The following is a 15,287-nucleotide window of genomic DNA, read 5'->3' as shown; positions in this document are numbered from 1 at the left end:
GCCGTCTATTTACCACCACAGACCGATGCTGGCACTAAGACCGCACCCAACTAACTCGAAGAAAATGCTCACCCAGAAGCGGCGCTCCTAGTGGCCGGGGACTTTAATGCAAGCCAACTTAAATCAGTTTTACCACATTTTTTACCAGCATGTCACATGTGCAACCAGAGAAAAAAAAAACTTGAGACCAGCCTTACTCCACACACAGTGATGCATACAAAGCGCTCCCCTGCCCTCCATTTGGCAAATCTGACCATAATTCTATCCCCCTGATTCCTTCTTACATGCAAAATCTAAAGCAGGAAGTACCAGTGACTCTCTCAATACGGAAGTGGTTAGATGACACGGACGCTACACTACAGGACTGTTTTGCTAGCACAGACTGGAGTATTTCCTAGGATTCCTCCAATGGCATTGAGGTGTATACCACCTCAGTCATCGGCTTCATCAAGAAGTGCATCGATGACGTCATCCCCACAGTGACCGTACGTACGTATCCCAACCAAAAGGAACACCTATGTGAGAATACTGTTCATTGACTACAGCTCAGCGTTCAGCACCATATTGCCCACGAAGCTCATCACTAAGCTAAGGACCCTGGGACTAAACATCTACCTCTGCAACTGGATCCTGGACTTCCTGACAGGCCGCCCCCAGGTGGCGAGGATAGGCAACAACACGTCTGCCACGCTGATCCTCAACACTGGGGCCCTCAGGGGTGTGTACTGCGTCTCCTCCTGTACTCCCTGTTCACCCACGAGTGAAGCTGACTGTTTACCAAGGGTGGTGTGTGTGTGTGTGTGTGTGTGTGTGTGTGTGTGTGTGTGTGTGTGTGTGTGTGTGTGTGTGTGTGTGTGTGTGTGTGTGCAGAGGGGCTGCAGTGGTCTGTCTTACTGTAGAGATATGAATAGTGAAACAGAACTCTATGCAAAATGAAACAGGATCCTCTATGCAAAGTATTCCCAGTGTGTGTGGTCCTGCAAGTGCATGGGTGTTTGTGTACTATATACCGTTGTGTGAAGGGCATTGATGAAGGTTGTGTATTACCAATGCATCTCCCTGCTCATCTATATTCATAATGTCAAACAACACATTGTTAGAGGTGGTAAAATAGCAGGTATATTGTACATCCATCATAAAGCTGAGGGTTAACCTACCGCCCTCTGAGAATACCTGCCTTTTGCCTTACAGGCTTTCCTTGGTCTGTGGGACAAACCAACCAGAGGCCAACATGTATACCCAATGCTGTAATCCATTCATTTAAGTTCACATTTAAATGAACAGGTCTCTCTGGTAGAATAGATTTCAACTCAATGAGGATCACCTCATTGGGTCCCTTGTAGCTCAGTTGGTAGAGCATGGTGCTTGCCAGGGTTGTGGGTTCAACTCCCATGGTGGGCTAATATAAAAATGTATGCACTCATTACTGTAAGTCACTCTGGATAAGAGTGTCTGCCAAATGACTAATAAAAAAACCTGTGTAAATAAAGGTTAGATATGTGTGTTAAAGCTGAGGTCTGCCCTTACAGAGATCTGCCTTTGATCATACTGCCTTCTTTTGGTTGGGGTCAAACACTAGTAGAGGCCAACATGTTAATCTGAACTTCTCTTAAAATATCTGCCTTTCATCATACTCTTTGGGATGGAGGATTAACCACCAGCAGAGGTCAACATAGTGAATATAAACAGCTCAGCGTTCAGCACCATATTGCCCACGAAGCTCATCACTAAGCTATTTTATGATTATTGTGTCCAGCACCAGCAGTACATCCTTGAAGAAAAGCTGAATAAACCAACTAAGTGATATTGGCAAGAGCCGTGTGTGGGTCTTTATTTTCTTCAAGGACTTCATTGAATTATTCCCAAGCACCTACAACAAGCCGACTCAAAGTGCTTTTCCTAGTTTCAATCAGGAAGCATTGGGTTTCGTGACTGGCTCCGTAACCCCTCTCTTCAATGGAAAGATAGTGTAAAGATACTGAAAAGATACATACTGTCTTTCTTTGGGCTGTGGGACTAACACAGACCAAAATGTATATTCCTAACAAGTGTTATTTAATATATCACTTAAATGTAAGCATATCTATTAAAGTGGACAGGGGTAAGGACCAGTACACCCCTGACAAAGCACTGAGTCGAAACAGTTTCTATTCGTGATACCTGGCTCTGTAAACTCAATCCATTTTTCTCTTCTCTGTGTGCTCTCTCTCCTTTGTGAAGGATTATGGGTCTACATACATTGTTTGAGATTGAAGCCCCTCTCAAACATCTGATCCCTCTACTTTGACTAATTAGATTTTTGGGGACATAGGGTAACTTAATCACCTACACTATAGTAGCATGCTAATCATACACTCTATATTCACACGAATCCCTACCTCTAGGGCGAATCTCAAATCACATCCTTTCCCCCCTGTAGTGCATAACTTTGACCAGAGCCGTATAGGGCTGCCTGCCACACTATGGTGCACTGCACAGGGCATATGAGGGTGTGATTTTGTTTCACCAGTGTGTAATCAGTACTGATTCCAGGAGAACTAGCAGTACTGTACCAACCATGATCAGTATTCCAAACTGGGATGACCGTTTTACCAGCAACAAACCAGTTCAAATGGCACTCCAGATACTCATATAGTGCAATACTAAAAGAGGTACTGGTACTAAAAGTAGAGCACTATATAAGGAATAGGGTGCCATTTGGGACACACATTAACTCTCTCAGACGCTGTATCACTCATCTGGATGGCAATCACAGGCCAACAGTTTGTTTACACATCTGGACAAACAGACAGAGAATCAACACAGTAGGAAACAGTTCAAACACCTAAAGGAGACAATAACAGACATGGGGACTGACATCCCTAATATCCAATAAGCAAAAACAACCAATTTGTTGACTGGCTCACCGGAGCGAGATGGGACGATTTGTTTAGGATTTTACCCTTTTTTTCCGATCTTGTCTCATTGCTGCAATTCCCCAATGGACTCGGGAGAGGCGAAGGTCGAGTCATGCGTCCATCCAAACCATGTCCCGCCAATCCACAATAAGCTAAGTGTGTGAGTGAGTGATTATGTGTGTGTGAGTGAGTGTGTGTGTGTGTGTGTGTGTGTGTGTGTGTGTGTGTGTGCCTACAGTGTATCTACAGAGATATGCAGTACTGGGCATCTCTCCTCCTTCCTCCACAGTGACTGAATTCCAATGGAGAGAATTTGGACCTAAATGACTCTCTCTTTCTTCACCTGCTCTGCTTCCTTCCTTCACTGCTCTCTTTTTAAATCCCTCCATCTCTGCCAGGCTTTACGGGAATGTTTAAGCTCTCCCTCCTTCCTCTCCCTGATCCCTCCATGCCTTCTCTCCCTCCCTTCCCCACTCCCTCCTTCCATTTATCTCTCCCTCCCTCCCATGCAGAGTGCTTTGTAGCGTTACATAATCAGCCTCTGGTTGGACGGTGGTATTTCCAGTGAGAGAACGAGGGCAGGCAAGACAACACAATGTCCGTCTTTTATGGGGAATATCCACAGTGGCACAAAGGCAGGCTGTAATATTATGATATAGTCATCCACCACTCTGAGGTTAGCTCCAGGAGAGATGTGTGTTGATGTTGTGGTGACTAGTGTGTTGATGAAGAGTGTGTCCTGTCTGCAAGTGTGTGTGTATATGTGTGTGTGTGTGTGTGTGTTGATAGAGTGTGTGTGTGCCTGTGTGTGTGTGTGTTGATGGAGTAGGTGTCTGGTCTATAAGTGTGTGTGTGTGTGTGTGTGTGTGTGTGTGTGTGTGTGTGTGTGTGTGTGTGTGTGTGTGTGTGTGTGTGTGTGTGTGTGTGTGTGTTGATAGATTGTGTGTGTGTGTGTGTGTGCTTGTGTGTGTGTTCATGGAGTAGGTGTCTGGTCTATAAGTGTGTGTGTGTGTGTGTGTGTGTGTGTGTGTGTGTGTGTGTGTGTGTGTGTGTGTGTGTGTGTGTGTGTGTGTGTGTGTGTGTGTGTGTGTGTGTGTGTGTGTGTGTGTGTGAGTGTGCCTGTGTGTGTGTGTGTGTGTTGATGGAGTAGGTGTCTGGTCTATAAGTGTGTGTGTGTGTTGATGGAGTGTGTGACTCGTTTGTGAGTGTGTTAGACTGAGTTGTAATTAGTGGCTGTATCTATCTCTCTGCTGGGTAATTGCTAAAAACCCCTCAGGCTGTTTCTACAAAGGAAGATTATTATTCAACAGTTATAAACTCCTTGTTATAGACTAGCAGGACATTACCTCACTGTTGCAGAACTTGCCTTTTACAGAACAGATAGACATGACTGTTACAGACCTGAAGGACATTATCTCTCTGTTAGACAGAACACACTAACTCCTGTAGTGCACCTTAGGACTGACAGAGGGCCGATATAGGAACAATATAAAATGAATATAGGACTGAGTGTACAAAACATTAGGAATACCTGTTCCTTCGATAACATAGACTGACCAGGTGAATCCAGGTGAAAGCTATGATCCCTTATTGATGTCACCTGTTAAATCAACTCTGATCAGTGTAGATGAAGGGGAGGAGACAGGTTAAATAAGGATTTTTAAGCCTTGAGACAATTCAGACATGGATTGTGTCTGTGTGCCATTCAGAGGGTGAATGGGCAAGACAAAAGATTTAAATGCCTTTGAACCAGGCTGCATCACATCCGGGTGTGATTGTGTGTCCTATAGGGCAGCACATCTGGGTGTGATTGTGTGTCCCATAGGGCAGCACATCCGGGTGTGATTGTGTGTCCCATAGGGCAGCACATCCGGGTGTGATTGTGTGTCCCATAGGGCAGCACATCCGGGTGTGATTGTGTGTCCCATAGGGCAGCACACAATTGGCCCAGCGTCGTCCGGGTTTGGCCAGGGTAGGCCATCATTGTAAATCAAATTGATTAAAAATACATTGAATGGTAGTAGGTGCCAGGAGCAGAGGTTTGTGTCAAGAACTGCAATGCTGCTGTGTTTTTTTCATGCTCAACAGTTTCCTGTGTGTATCAAGAATGGTCCACCACCCATCCGGCCAACTTGACACGACTGTGGGAAGCATTAGATTCAACATAGGCCAGCACCACTGTGGAACACTTTCGACACTTTGTAGAGTCCATGCACCAAAGAATTGAGGCTGTTCTGAGGGCAAAAGGGGGTGGTGCAATGCAAAACTAAGAAGGTGATCCTAATGCTTTGTACACTCAGCATATATAGCACTGATATAGGATTTAACATAGTACTGATATATGATTTAACATAGGACTGATATAGGTTTTAATATAGGTCTGATATAGGGTTTAATATAGGGGTGATAAAGTGTTTAATATAGTGGTGATAAAGCATTTAATATAGGGTGATATAGGAGTGATATAGAATTTAATATGAAAGTGATATAGGATGTAATATAGGAGTGATAAAGAGTTTAATATACAGTGGGGAGAACAAGTATTTGATACACTGCCGATTTTGCAGGTTTTCCTACTTACAAAGCATGTAGAGGTCTGTCATTTTTATCATAGGTACACTTCAACTGTGAGAGACGGAATCAAAAAAAAAATGTAGAAAATCACATTGTATGATTTTTAAGTAATTAATTTGCATTTTATTGCATGACATAAGTATTTGATACATCAGAAAAGCAGAACTTAGTATTTGGTACAGAATACTTTGTTTGCAATTACAGAGATCATATGTTTCCTGTAGTTCTTGACCAGGTTTGCACACACTGCAGCAGGGATTTTGGCCCACTCCTCCATACAGACCTTCTCCAGATCCTTCAGGTTTCGGGGCTGTCGCTGGGCAATACGGACTTTCAGCTCCCTCCAAAGATTTTCTTTTGGGTTCAGGTCTGGAGACTGGCGAGGCCACTCCAGGACCTTGAGATGCTTCTTACGGAGTCACTCCTTAGTTGCCCAGGCTGTGTGTTTTGGGTCGTTGTCATGCTGGAAGACCCAGCCACGACCCATCTTCAATGCTCTTACTGAGGGAAGGAGGTTGTTGGCCAAGATCTCGCGATACATGGCCCCATCCATCCTCCCCTTAATACGGTGCAGAAAAGCATCCCCAAAGAATGATGTTTCCACCTCCATGCTTCACGGTTGGGATGGTGTTCTTGGGGTTGTACTCATCCTTCTTCCTCCAAACACGGCGAGTGGAGTTTAGACCAAAAAGCTCTATTTTTGTCTCATCAGACCACATTACCTTCTCCCATTCCTCCTCTTGATCATCCAGATGGTCATTGGCAAACTTCAGACGGGCCTGGACATGCGCTGGCTTGAGCAGGGGGACCTTGCGTGCGCTGAAGGATTTTAATCCATGACGACGTAGTGTGTTACTAATGGTTTTCTTTGAGACTGTGGTCCCAGCTCTCTTCAGGTCATTGACCAGGTCCTGCCGTGTTGATGATCAAATACTTATGTCATGCGATAAAATGCTAATTAATTACTTAAAAATCATACAATGAGATTTTATGGATTTCTGTTTTAGATTCTGTCTCTCACAGTTGAAGTGTACCTATGATAAAAAATTACAGACCTCTACATGCTTTGTAAGTAGGAAAACCTGCAAAATCGGCAGGGTATCAAATACTTGTTCTCCCCACTGTAGGTCTGATATAGGGTTTAATATAGGACTTATGTAGGGTTTAATATAGGAGTGATAAAGGGTTTAATATAGGGTGATATAGTGATTAACATAGGGGTGATATAGGATTTAATATAGGACTGATGTAGGTTTTAATATAGGGTGATATAGGGATTAAAATAGGCGTGGTAAAGGGTTTAATATAGGGCTGATATAGGGTTTAATATAGGGTGATATAGGGTTTAATATAGGGTGATATAGTGTCTGTCTTACCTGGTCTAGTAGCTGGTTGTAGAGTTCATGACAGTTGTCAAAGATGTATTTGTATGTTGAGTCCAGACAGGCTCTGACACAGTCCTTCACCACCATACTGGCTCTGGGAGGACTCTGTAGCTCCTGTACCTGTAATACAGATAGGAACAAAGTCAAAACACACACACACACACACACACACACACACACACACACACACACACACACACACACACACACACACACACACACACACACACACACACACACACACACACACACACACACACACTTTAAAGTTGTACCTTTAGAATGGTGAATAATAAGGAATACATCTTCAAAAAATGGAAATAGGCCTCTATCCGTGATTCTTTGAAACCTACTGTATACTGTCTGTGTGTTCAGGAGAACTTGTGTGCGTGTGTGTGTGATTCAGAGGGGTTGGGTTACACACTTCGGTTGAACACACTTTGGCTGAATGCATTCAGTTGTGCAATTGACTAGGTATCCCCTTTCCCTTTCCCTTAATGTGCAGGGTGGCTGGAAGTGGGAGTGAAAGCGTCTGTAACATAAAGTGACAATTCTCATTCGTCCCCCCACGTCATCTCCCCTTCAGCTGCCATCTTAGTTACGCCTGGCCGCTCCATTCTGTGTACATCCGCCCCACACCACAACACAGCCTTCCTGAGTGGGGGTGGGAGTCCACCGGTGTCTTTGTGTGTGTGTTTGTGTGCGTGTCGACCGGTTTTTGTGTGTGTGTGTGTGTGTGTGTGTGGGTGTATGCATGTGTTTGTGCCTGTGTGTATGAAGCACAGCAATGGGCTGTTTTTAAACCTAGATAAATCAGCGTGCAGGCTGGGAACTGGGGGAGAGGATTACAGGGCGGGGATTGCACTGGGAGAGAGGGTGGTTAAAATGCTTCTCTCACTCACTCACACACACACACACACACACACACACACACACACACACACACACACACACACACACACACACACACACACACACACACACACACAGTGAGTGTATACATACCTTCATCCTGAAGAAGGTGATGCTGGTGAGAAGGTCCACAGTAGACTTCAGGTCCTGGAGACGCTCTGGGTTACCAGCTGGGAAATTATCCTGCAGGAGAAAATAATGAGGAGATTGGTTCTCTCTCTACCGCTCCCTTCTCATTCTCCATCTCTCTACAGTTAAGGCTCTATTCAATCTGTATCACTGAAGTTACAGTTTTTTACAATCACTTTGGCACTAATTTCAGAACCTTGTGGTCATTTTTCAAAACGCCATCAGCTCTACAGACCTGATTTAGCTCATCAAGGAAGGTTACATTCCAACACTGAATCATGTAGCTGCCTGCAACTCAATATATAGAGTATATAGAGTAGAGAGCTTCAGATGTTGTTCGACCAAACATTAGAACAGGCAAGATTAGTTTTTTATTTTTATTTTACCTTTATTTAACCAGGCAAGTCAGTTAAGAACAAATTCTTATTTTCAATGACGGCCTAGGAACAGTGGGTTAACTGCCTGTTGAGGGGCAGAACGACAGATTTGTACCTTGTCAGCTCGGGGGTTTGAACTTGCAACCTTCCGGTTACTAGTCCAACGCTCTAACCACTAGGCTACCCTAAGCAACTTTGACTGTGGTATGATTGTTTATGCCGCACATGGTGATTCCAGCATCTCAGAAACAGCTGTCCTCCTGGGATTTTTACGCACTGCAGTCTCTAGAGTTTACAGAGAATGGTGCGATAAATAAAACACATTTAGTGAGCGACATTTCTGTGGGCAAAAACACCTTGTTAATGAGAGAGGTCAGAGGAGAATGTCCAGACTCATTCAAGCTAACAGAAAGGCAACAAATGCTCAAATAACAGCTGTTTAAAACAGTGGTGTGAAGAATGGCATCTTTTAACGTACAACACCATGAATAATTCAGGCTGTTGTGGAGGCAAAAAGGGGTCCTACCCAGTACTAGAAAGGTGTACCTAATAAAGTGTCCGAGTTTACAGTAATGTCAAATCTGAAAACATAATCTGGAAAAGTGGTACATGGGACCATAGAAACAGTGTCTGATAAAGAATGATGATGAAATATTACAGCCATTGATAACACACACGTGCACCCTGATAGGCTGAGAAAAGGTGCTTGGTAAACTATACATTACTGCACCCCACCCTCCCTTCTCTTTACCACAGACTGGCACGCAAACACACACACACACATACACACACACACACACACACACACATATTCCACGGTAATTGATGTCAATGGATCTCGTTATCCTGAAACCTTCATGATCTAAACATGGAATATTGTTTGTCAGTTTCCATAAAACTATGCATGAAGAGTAATGCAACAGTTACTTATCATTTTGAGCAGTTGTATCAATTGATAGTTAGATCATTGTAATGAAATGAATAGACAGTCATCTCAGATGTAATGTGTGAATTGCATTTTGAAATGGTAATACTTTGATGTTTAGTTGTGTCATTTTGAACAGGTGATTTTAGTTTTGTGAGTTTTGTGTCTAGAGTTTTGAAAAATGACATCAGGGGGGATCACGTGACCCTTGAACGAGATGGCCGCGTGAACTCAGAGCTCCGCACAAGTAGTTTCCAATTCCTAATCTTACCTCCATTCCAAGTTCACACTCATTTAGCTTTAGTAAGAAAAAGTAATGGCGGCTACAAAAGGCGACACTACAGGTGACATTTTTACCCGGACTCGAGTATTAGCGACGGAAAAAGCCTCCAGGAAGAAGCTAGCTTCAGAAAAAACTAGCGCCATTAGCCAGGAGCAAGAGAACCCGCTCCCCCACGAGGCACAAGGAATGCCAACCTCGCACTCTGTCGAAGACATCCTCTCTGAGTTGAGATCCCAACGTACAGAACTAAACACCAAATTAGATGCCATTAACTCTCAGCTCAGTGCGATAGGGGGCAAGGTGACAATCCTGGAAAACGCATTGCCTGACATCAACAACAAGATAACCATAAACGCGGGGCGCCTGGACGAGGCAGAGGGGTGAATCCTATCCATGGAAACTTATTGACAGATGCCATGGAAACAATAGCATATGCTAAAAAGAAAATCGAGCATCTGGAAGAGAAAACAGAGGACCTGGAAAACAGGGGGCGAAGGAATAATTGTGTTCTATTCAATCTGGGCGAAAAAGAAGAGGGAAACATGCCACTGATCCGCTACCTGCAAGACAAACTTCCCGAGTGGCTCCACCTGCCCACCGACAGGCCCATAGAACTCGAGAGAGCTCACCGAGCACTGAGGCCACCACCAGCAGCCAGACAACCACCGCGCCCAATCACCATACGTTTCCTGAGATTCACCGACAAGGAACAAGTCCTACAGGCGGCGAAAAACAACACCATCACAGTGGGAAACACCAAACTCGCTTTACACCAGGACCTGTCAGCTGGAATACGCCGAAAACGCCGAGAATTTGACGAAGTGAAGAAATACTCCATTGACCGAGGCATCTTCAGGGGATTCAAATACCCAAACGAGCTCAGGATTCTTCACCAAGGAGCCTTGCGACACTTCAAAACTCCCGAAGAGGCAAAACGTTTTTTGAAAGACAATCCTGGCCAATGAGAAACAGACCAATGACTAAATGCGATTAATGCCATTACTAAAGGAGGTAAGACGACATATAGCCGATATCCAGAGACCCACCCCCTAAATGTCATTACAGCCCTCCAATTTATATTTATTTTCCTTTAACTGAGAGGGATGGGCTGTATAGCCTAACCTAGGCCTACTAATGTTTCAGCCTACTTTTATTTCCCTGTTTTTTTGTTGTTGTTGCTATTATTACCTGGGGTTCCCTAGGTCCCTTGGGGGAGGTATATGTAGGCTGGGCTATTGATTTTATTTTTCTCCCCTCTTTTACTGAGGTCTGGACGAGGGCAACTGTGTTATTTACTCAATGCGGGGTGGAGAGGATGAGGCATTTCTTTGGTGGGGAGAGGGAGACGTTGTGCGTTGCTAACTGTTCCCGGTTTTTGTTTTATTCGGAACACAGAATTGAGACTGAGCGGGGAGGTAATAGATCCAACGGGATGTGTCGAGTTGTTTGGGAACTCGGCTGGGGTGTTCAGAGATGATTATTTTATGTATACCATTTATTTTCCTTTTATGTGAACGCAGCTGTAATTACTATCCACTTTTACCCAGCGATGACTTGCACTAAAGTTCGATTACTGCTCGATGACGATGACTAGTACCTTAAATCTATTGACATGGAACTGCCATGGTCTAGGGCATGCAATAAAACGGAAAAAGATACTATGTGCTCTAAAAAAGGAAAAAGCAGACATTGCGCTATTACAAGAGACACACCTCTGTGATGCTGAACATGCCAAACTTGGGTGGGAGCTTGGGTGGGACAGGTGTATTTCTCATCTTTCAAATCAAACAGTAGAGGCACAGCCATACTTATCCATAAAAATGTTCCATTCATAATAGACAAAAACATATCTGATCCGGAGGGGAGATTTATTTTGATAACTGGGTCACTATATGGTCAACCAATTACTATATTAAACATATACGCCCCTAACACAGATACTCCTGCCTTCATGTCAAAAATTATAACCCTGTTCAATGAGCATTGTGTCTCCTTTGGTGTGGTGGCCGGAGATTTTAATTGTACCCTTAACCCAACCCTAGACAAATCATCTCAAGTCCCCACCACAAATCCTAGATCTGCAAAGATGTTGAACTCTCTTACTAAAGAGATGGGGCTGATAGATATCTGGAGAGAGAATAATAGCTCATCTATGGACTATACATACTACTCTAATGTCCATAACACCTACTCCCGTATAGATTACATTTTTATCCCAAAGAGTTTCATAAATTCAGCCACTTGTACAATCGGACCCATAGCACTTTCAGATCACGCCTTTGTCCACCTCCGCTTTGACCTCTGCAAAAACATCCCGAGGTCAAAGAGCTGGAAATTCAACACCTCCATGCTATCAAATGACGAGTTCCATACATTAGTAACTACATGGATAGACAACTACACACAAGACAATAAAGATTCCCCTGTTTCTCCGGCCACAATGTGGGACGCTGCTAAAGCCACACTAAGAGGTCATCTAATTGCATATGCTTCCTCTAAGAAAAAAGCAATGGAAGCACACAGGCTAGATCTTGAGAGGGAGCTGGAATGCTGTGAAAAAATACATAAACAATCCCTAGACAGCACTTCCTGGAGTCATCTTAAAGCAGCCAAAGCCAAACTGAATTTGGACTACACTCGGGAGATAAAAAAAAAAAAGTTTTCTTTACTAAACAGAAATACCATGAGTATAGCAATAGGCCCAGTAGATTGCTTGCTTACCAATTAAAAAAGGAGCAGTCAGAGCGTACAATCATGGCTATCCGAACAGCAGAGGACGAGGTCACATATGACCCAAAAAAAGATCAATTTAACTTTTCATGATTTTTACTGCAAACTATATACCTCTGAGAGAAAACACACGGAGGCAGAACTCCACTCTTTCCTAGAGGGAATCTCGCTACCTAAACTATCAGAGACCGACCAGGAAGATCTCAACTCCCCCTTCACTCCTGAGGAGATCCTGGAGGCAATTACCTCCATGCCACCTAATAAGTCCCCAGGCCCAGATGGATTCCCCAGAGAGTTCTATAAAGCTTTTTGGCCCCAGCTCAGCCCTATCTTCATGCCAATGCTGGAGGATTTTTGCAAAAACGGAGTTCTCCCAGACTCAATGCACACAGCTCGCATTACAGTGTTGCTAAAAAAGGACAAGGACCCCCTATCCTGCTCGTCCTTCCGGCCCATAAGCTTGTTGGATTTCGACTATAAAATAATTACCAAATTGCTCGCCATAAGACTAAACACTCTTCTTCCCAAAATAATAAAAGCGGACCAAACTGGATTTATTAGAGACAGATACTCTTCTGATAACATTCGCCGTCTTTTTGATATTATTGATCAAGTAAACGCACAAAAGACCCCTGTCCTGCTGGCTTCACTGGATGCTGAGAAGGCGTTTGACAGGATGGAGTGGAGCTTTCTGTTTTCAGTCTTAGAAAAGTTCAATATGGGCCCAAATTTTATTAAATGGATCAAATCACTATACTCTCATCCAAATGCCATGGTGACTACTAATGGACTGAACTCTGACAGATTCCCTCTGGAGCGGGGCACAAGACAAGGGTGCTCGCTGTCCCCGCTGCTCTACTTGTTGGGGGCGGAGCCTCTGGCAGAGCTGATAAGGAGCAATCCAAGTATTATGGGTGTTTCTGCAGGTGGCCTGCAGCACAAGATTTCGCTTTACGCGGATGATGTCTTGCTCTACATATCCAACCCTGAGAAATCCCTCCCTCTCATTTTAGACACAATTGCCCAGTATGGCAAGTTCTCAGGTTATAAGATCAATTTTAACAAATCCACTGTCTGCCCTCTCAATATTACACTCACCAGCTCTATGAAGACACTTTGTCCTTTCCAATGGAAAACACAGGGGTTTCAATACCTCGGGATCTTCATAACACCAGATCTGAATAGCCTTTTTAAGGAAAATTATCTTCCACTCCTGGATCGAATCAAGAACAATCTCCAAACCTGGATCTCCCTCCCAATTAGCTTAGTAGGAAGAATTAATGTAATCCGTATGAACGTCCTCCCTAGACTGAACTACTTATTTCAGATGCTCCCATGCTATCTCCCAGTTTCCTTCTTCAAAACAACTAACCAAAGCATCACCAAATTTATATGGGGCAATAAAAAACCTAGGATCAAGTTTTCCACTTTATCAAAACCCGAATCTAAAGGTGGCCTTGCCCTTCCCTCCCTTCAATTGTACTACTGGTCTGCCCAAATCCGCAACATGCTAACATGGATCACAAACAGACAAGAGTCAACGTGGATTCAGATAGAAGCCCAATCCTGTGGTTCATTGCCCTTAAGCTCAATTATATTCATCAATAACTTTAGTGAAGTGGGCAACATAGCCAAATCCTTTGTGATTTACAGCACCCTACTAGCGTGGAGGGACTGTAAGAAATACCTGGGCATTTCCTCCCAAATATGTTCTCACTCGCCTATAGTAGGCAACCCAGACTTGCCAAAAGCCCTGAGGGATGCCAACTTTAATCTTTGGCATACTCTAGGAATCAGGACCTTTTCAGACCTATTTCATCAGAAAACCACTACACTGAAATCCTTTCAAGAGCTCTGCAGTGAATTAGATGTGCCAAGATCCCATTTTTTTTTTAATATCTTCAAATTAGACATGTAATTTCCTCATTTACCTCCAAGAGGAGGTTTAGAACTCAGTTGAACGAAGTTGAAACCCTTCTTGTCACAGCACAATCCATTAAAGGCAAAATATCTTGCATCTATAGACTCCTTTCTGAGAAAGGAAGCTCCTCCTTTACTCCTTTGAAAATAATCTGGGAAAAGGACCTTGGTCTGACTATTAGTGATGAGTTATGGGCGGAGGTTTGCGACAAGGTATACTGCTCCTCTACCAGTGTAAAAATGAAAGAATCTAATTACAAATTTTTGTACAAATTTTATTATACTCCTTTGAGACTCCATAGAATGAAAACAGATATGTCTCCTAACTGTAAAAGATGTACCTCTGAATGTGGAACCTATATGCATGTATTTTGGAGCTGTAGGGGGATTGCCAGATTCTGGCAATCTGTACATACCGCTGCACAGAAAATACTAGAGGTACAGTTTGATATGACCCCATGTATCTATCTTCTTAATGCCCAGCAGGACTTTGTTCTTGATCCTGACAGAGAAAATTTGCTTATGACTATTACATACTTTGCTAAGAAATGTATTCTTCTATTGTGGGCCTCTAATACCCCCCCTACATTTAAAATGTGGATTGACCAGATTGTTGACTTTCTTCCTCTTGAAAAGCTCACTTATGACCTCCACAAGAGACAGCCCAAGTTTGATAGACTCTGGTCCCCACTATTCAACTATATTTCAAACTGGACAGAGTGAACGGGGTGACTAGGGAAATGCGCACATACATGTTGTGTAAGGTACTGTAAAACCTAAAAACGAATTATTGGCCCATCGTCTCAGCGAATGCTTGAAATAGCTGATAAGAACCTTGATAGTGCTGCTGCAAGTGGTATGTTTTTTTTTTTTTTGTGTGTGTGTTTTTATTTTAATTTAGTTTTTGAGTACGTGTGCGTATGTGTGTGTGTATGCGTATGTATGTATGTATGTATGTATATACATGTACCAAGGAAAATATATAGATTAAGAAAAATAAATGCTTTTATTTGACTTTATCATTCATTTTAATTGTATTTAAATTTTTTCAAATGTATTATTATTTTTTGACTTTTTATTTTTTTAAAGCCTGTCACATCTGTGAATGTGGAATGTGTTTTGTTGGTTGATTGAAAAACAAGAACTTAATAAAAC

At 43.2% G+C, this 15,287-nt stretch overlaps 1 protein-coding gene across 1 annotated transcript in view; it reads right to left on the bottom strand.

The window, feature by feature from the left end:
- The window catches only part of LOC115112780 (protein unc-13 homolog C-like), a 246,218-nt gene that overhangs the window by 142,619 nt on the left and 88,312 nt on the right, over window positions 1-15,287 (bottom strand). Inside the window, exons 15-16 of the mRNA XM_065013211.1 lie at window positions 7,862-7,951; window positions 6,848-6,976 (exon numbers count right to left, since the gene is read on the bottom strand). Of these exons, the coding sequence (XP_064869283.1) occupies window positions 6,848-6,976; window positions 7,862-7,951 (219 nt within the window). The remainder of the gene's footprint in view (window positions 1-6,847; window positions 6,977-7,861; window positions 7,952-15,287) is intronic.

Source organism: Oncorhynchus nerka, linkage group LG28, assembly GCF_034236695.1.
Source record: "Oncorhynchus nerka isolate Pitt River linkage group LG28, Oner_Uvic_2.0, whole genome shotgun sequence".
NCBI lineage: Eukaryota > Metazoa > Chordata > Actinopteri > Salmoniformes > Salmonidae > Oncorhynchus > Oncorhynchus nerka.
The sequence above is the reverse complement of the archived record's forward strand: the minus strand, read 5'-3'. Positions and strand labels throughout refer to the sequence as shown.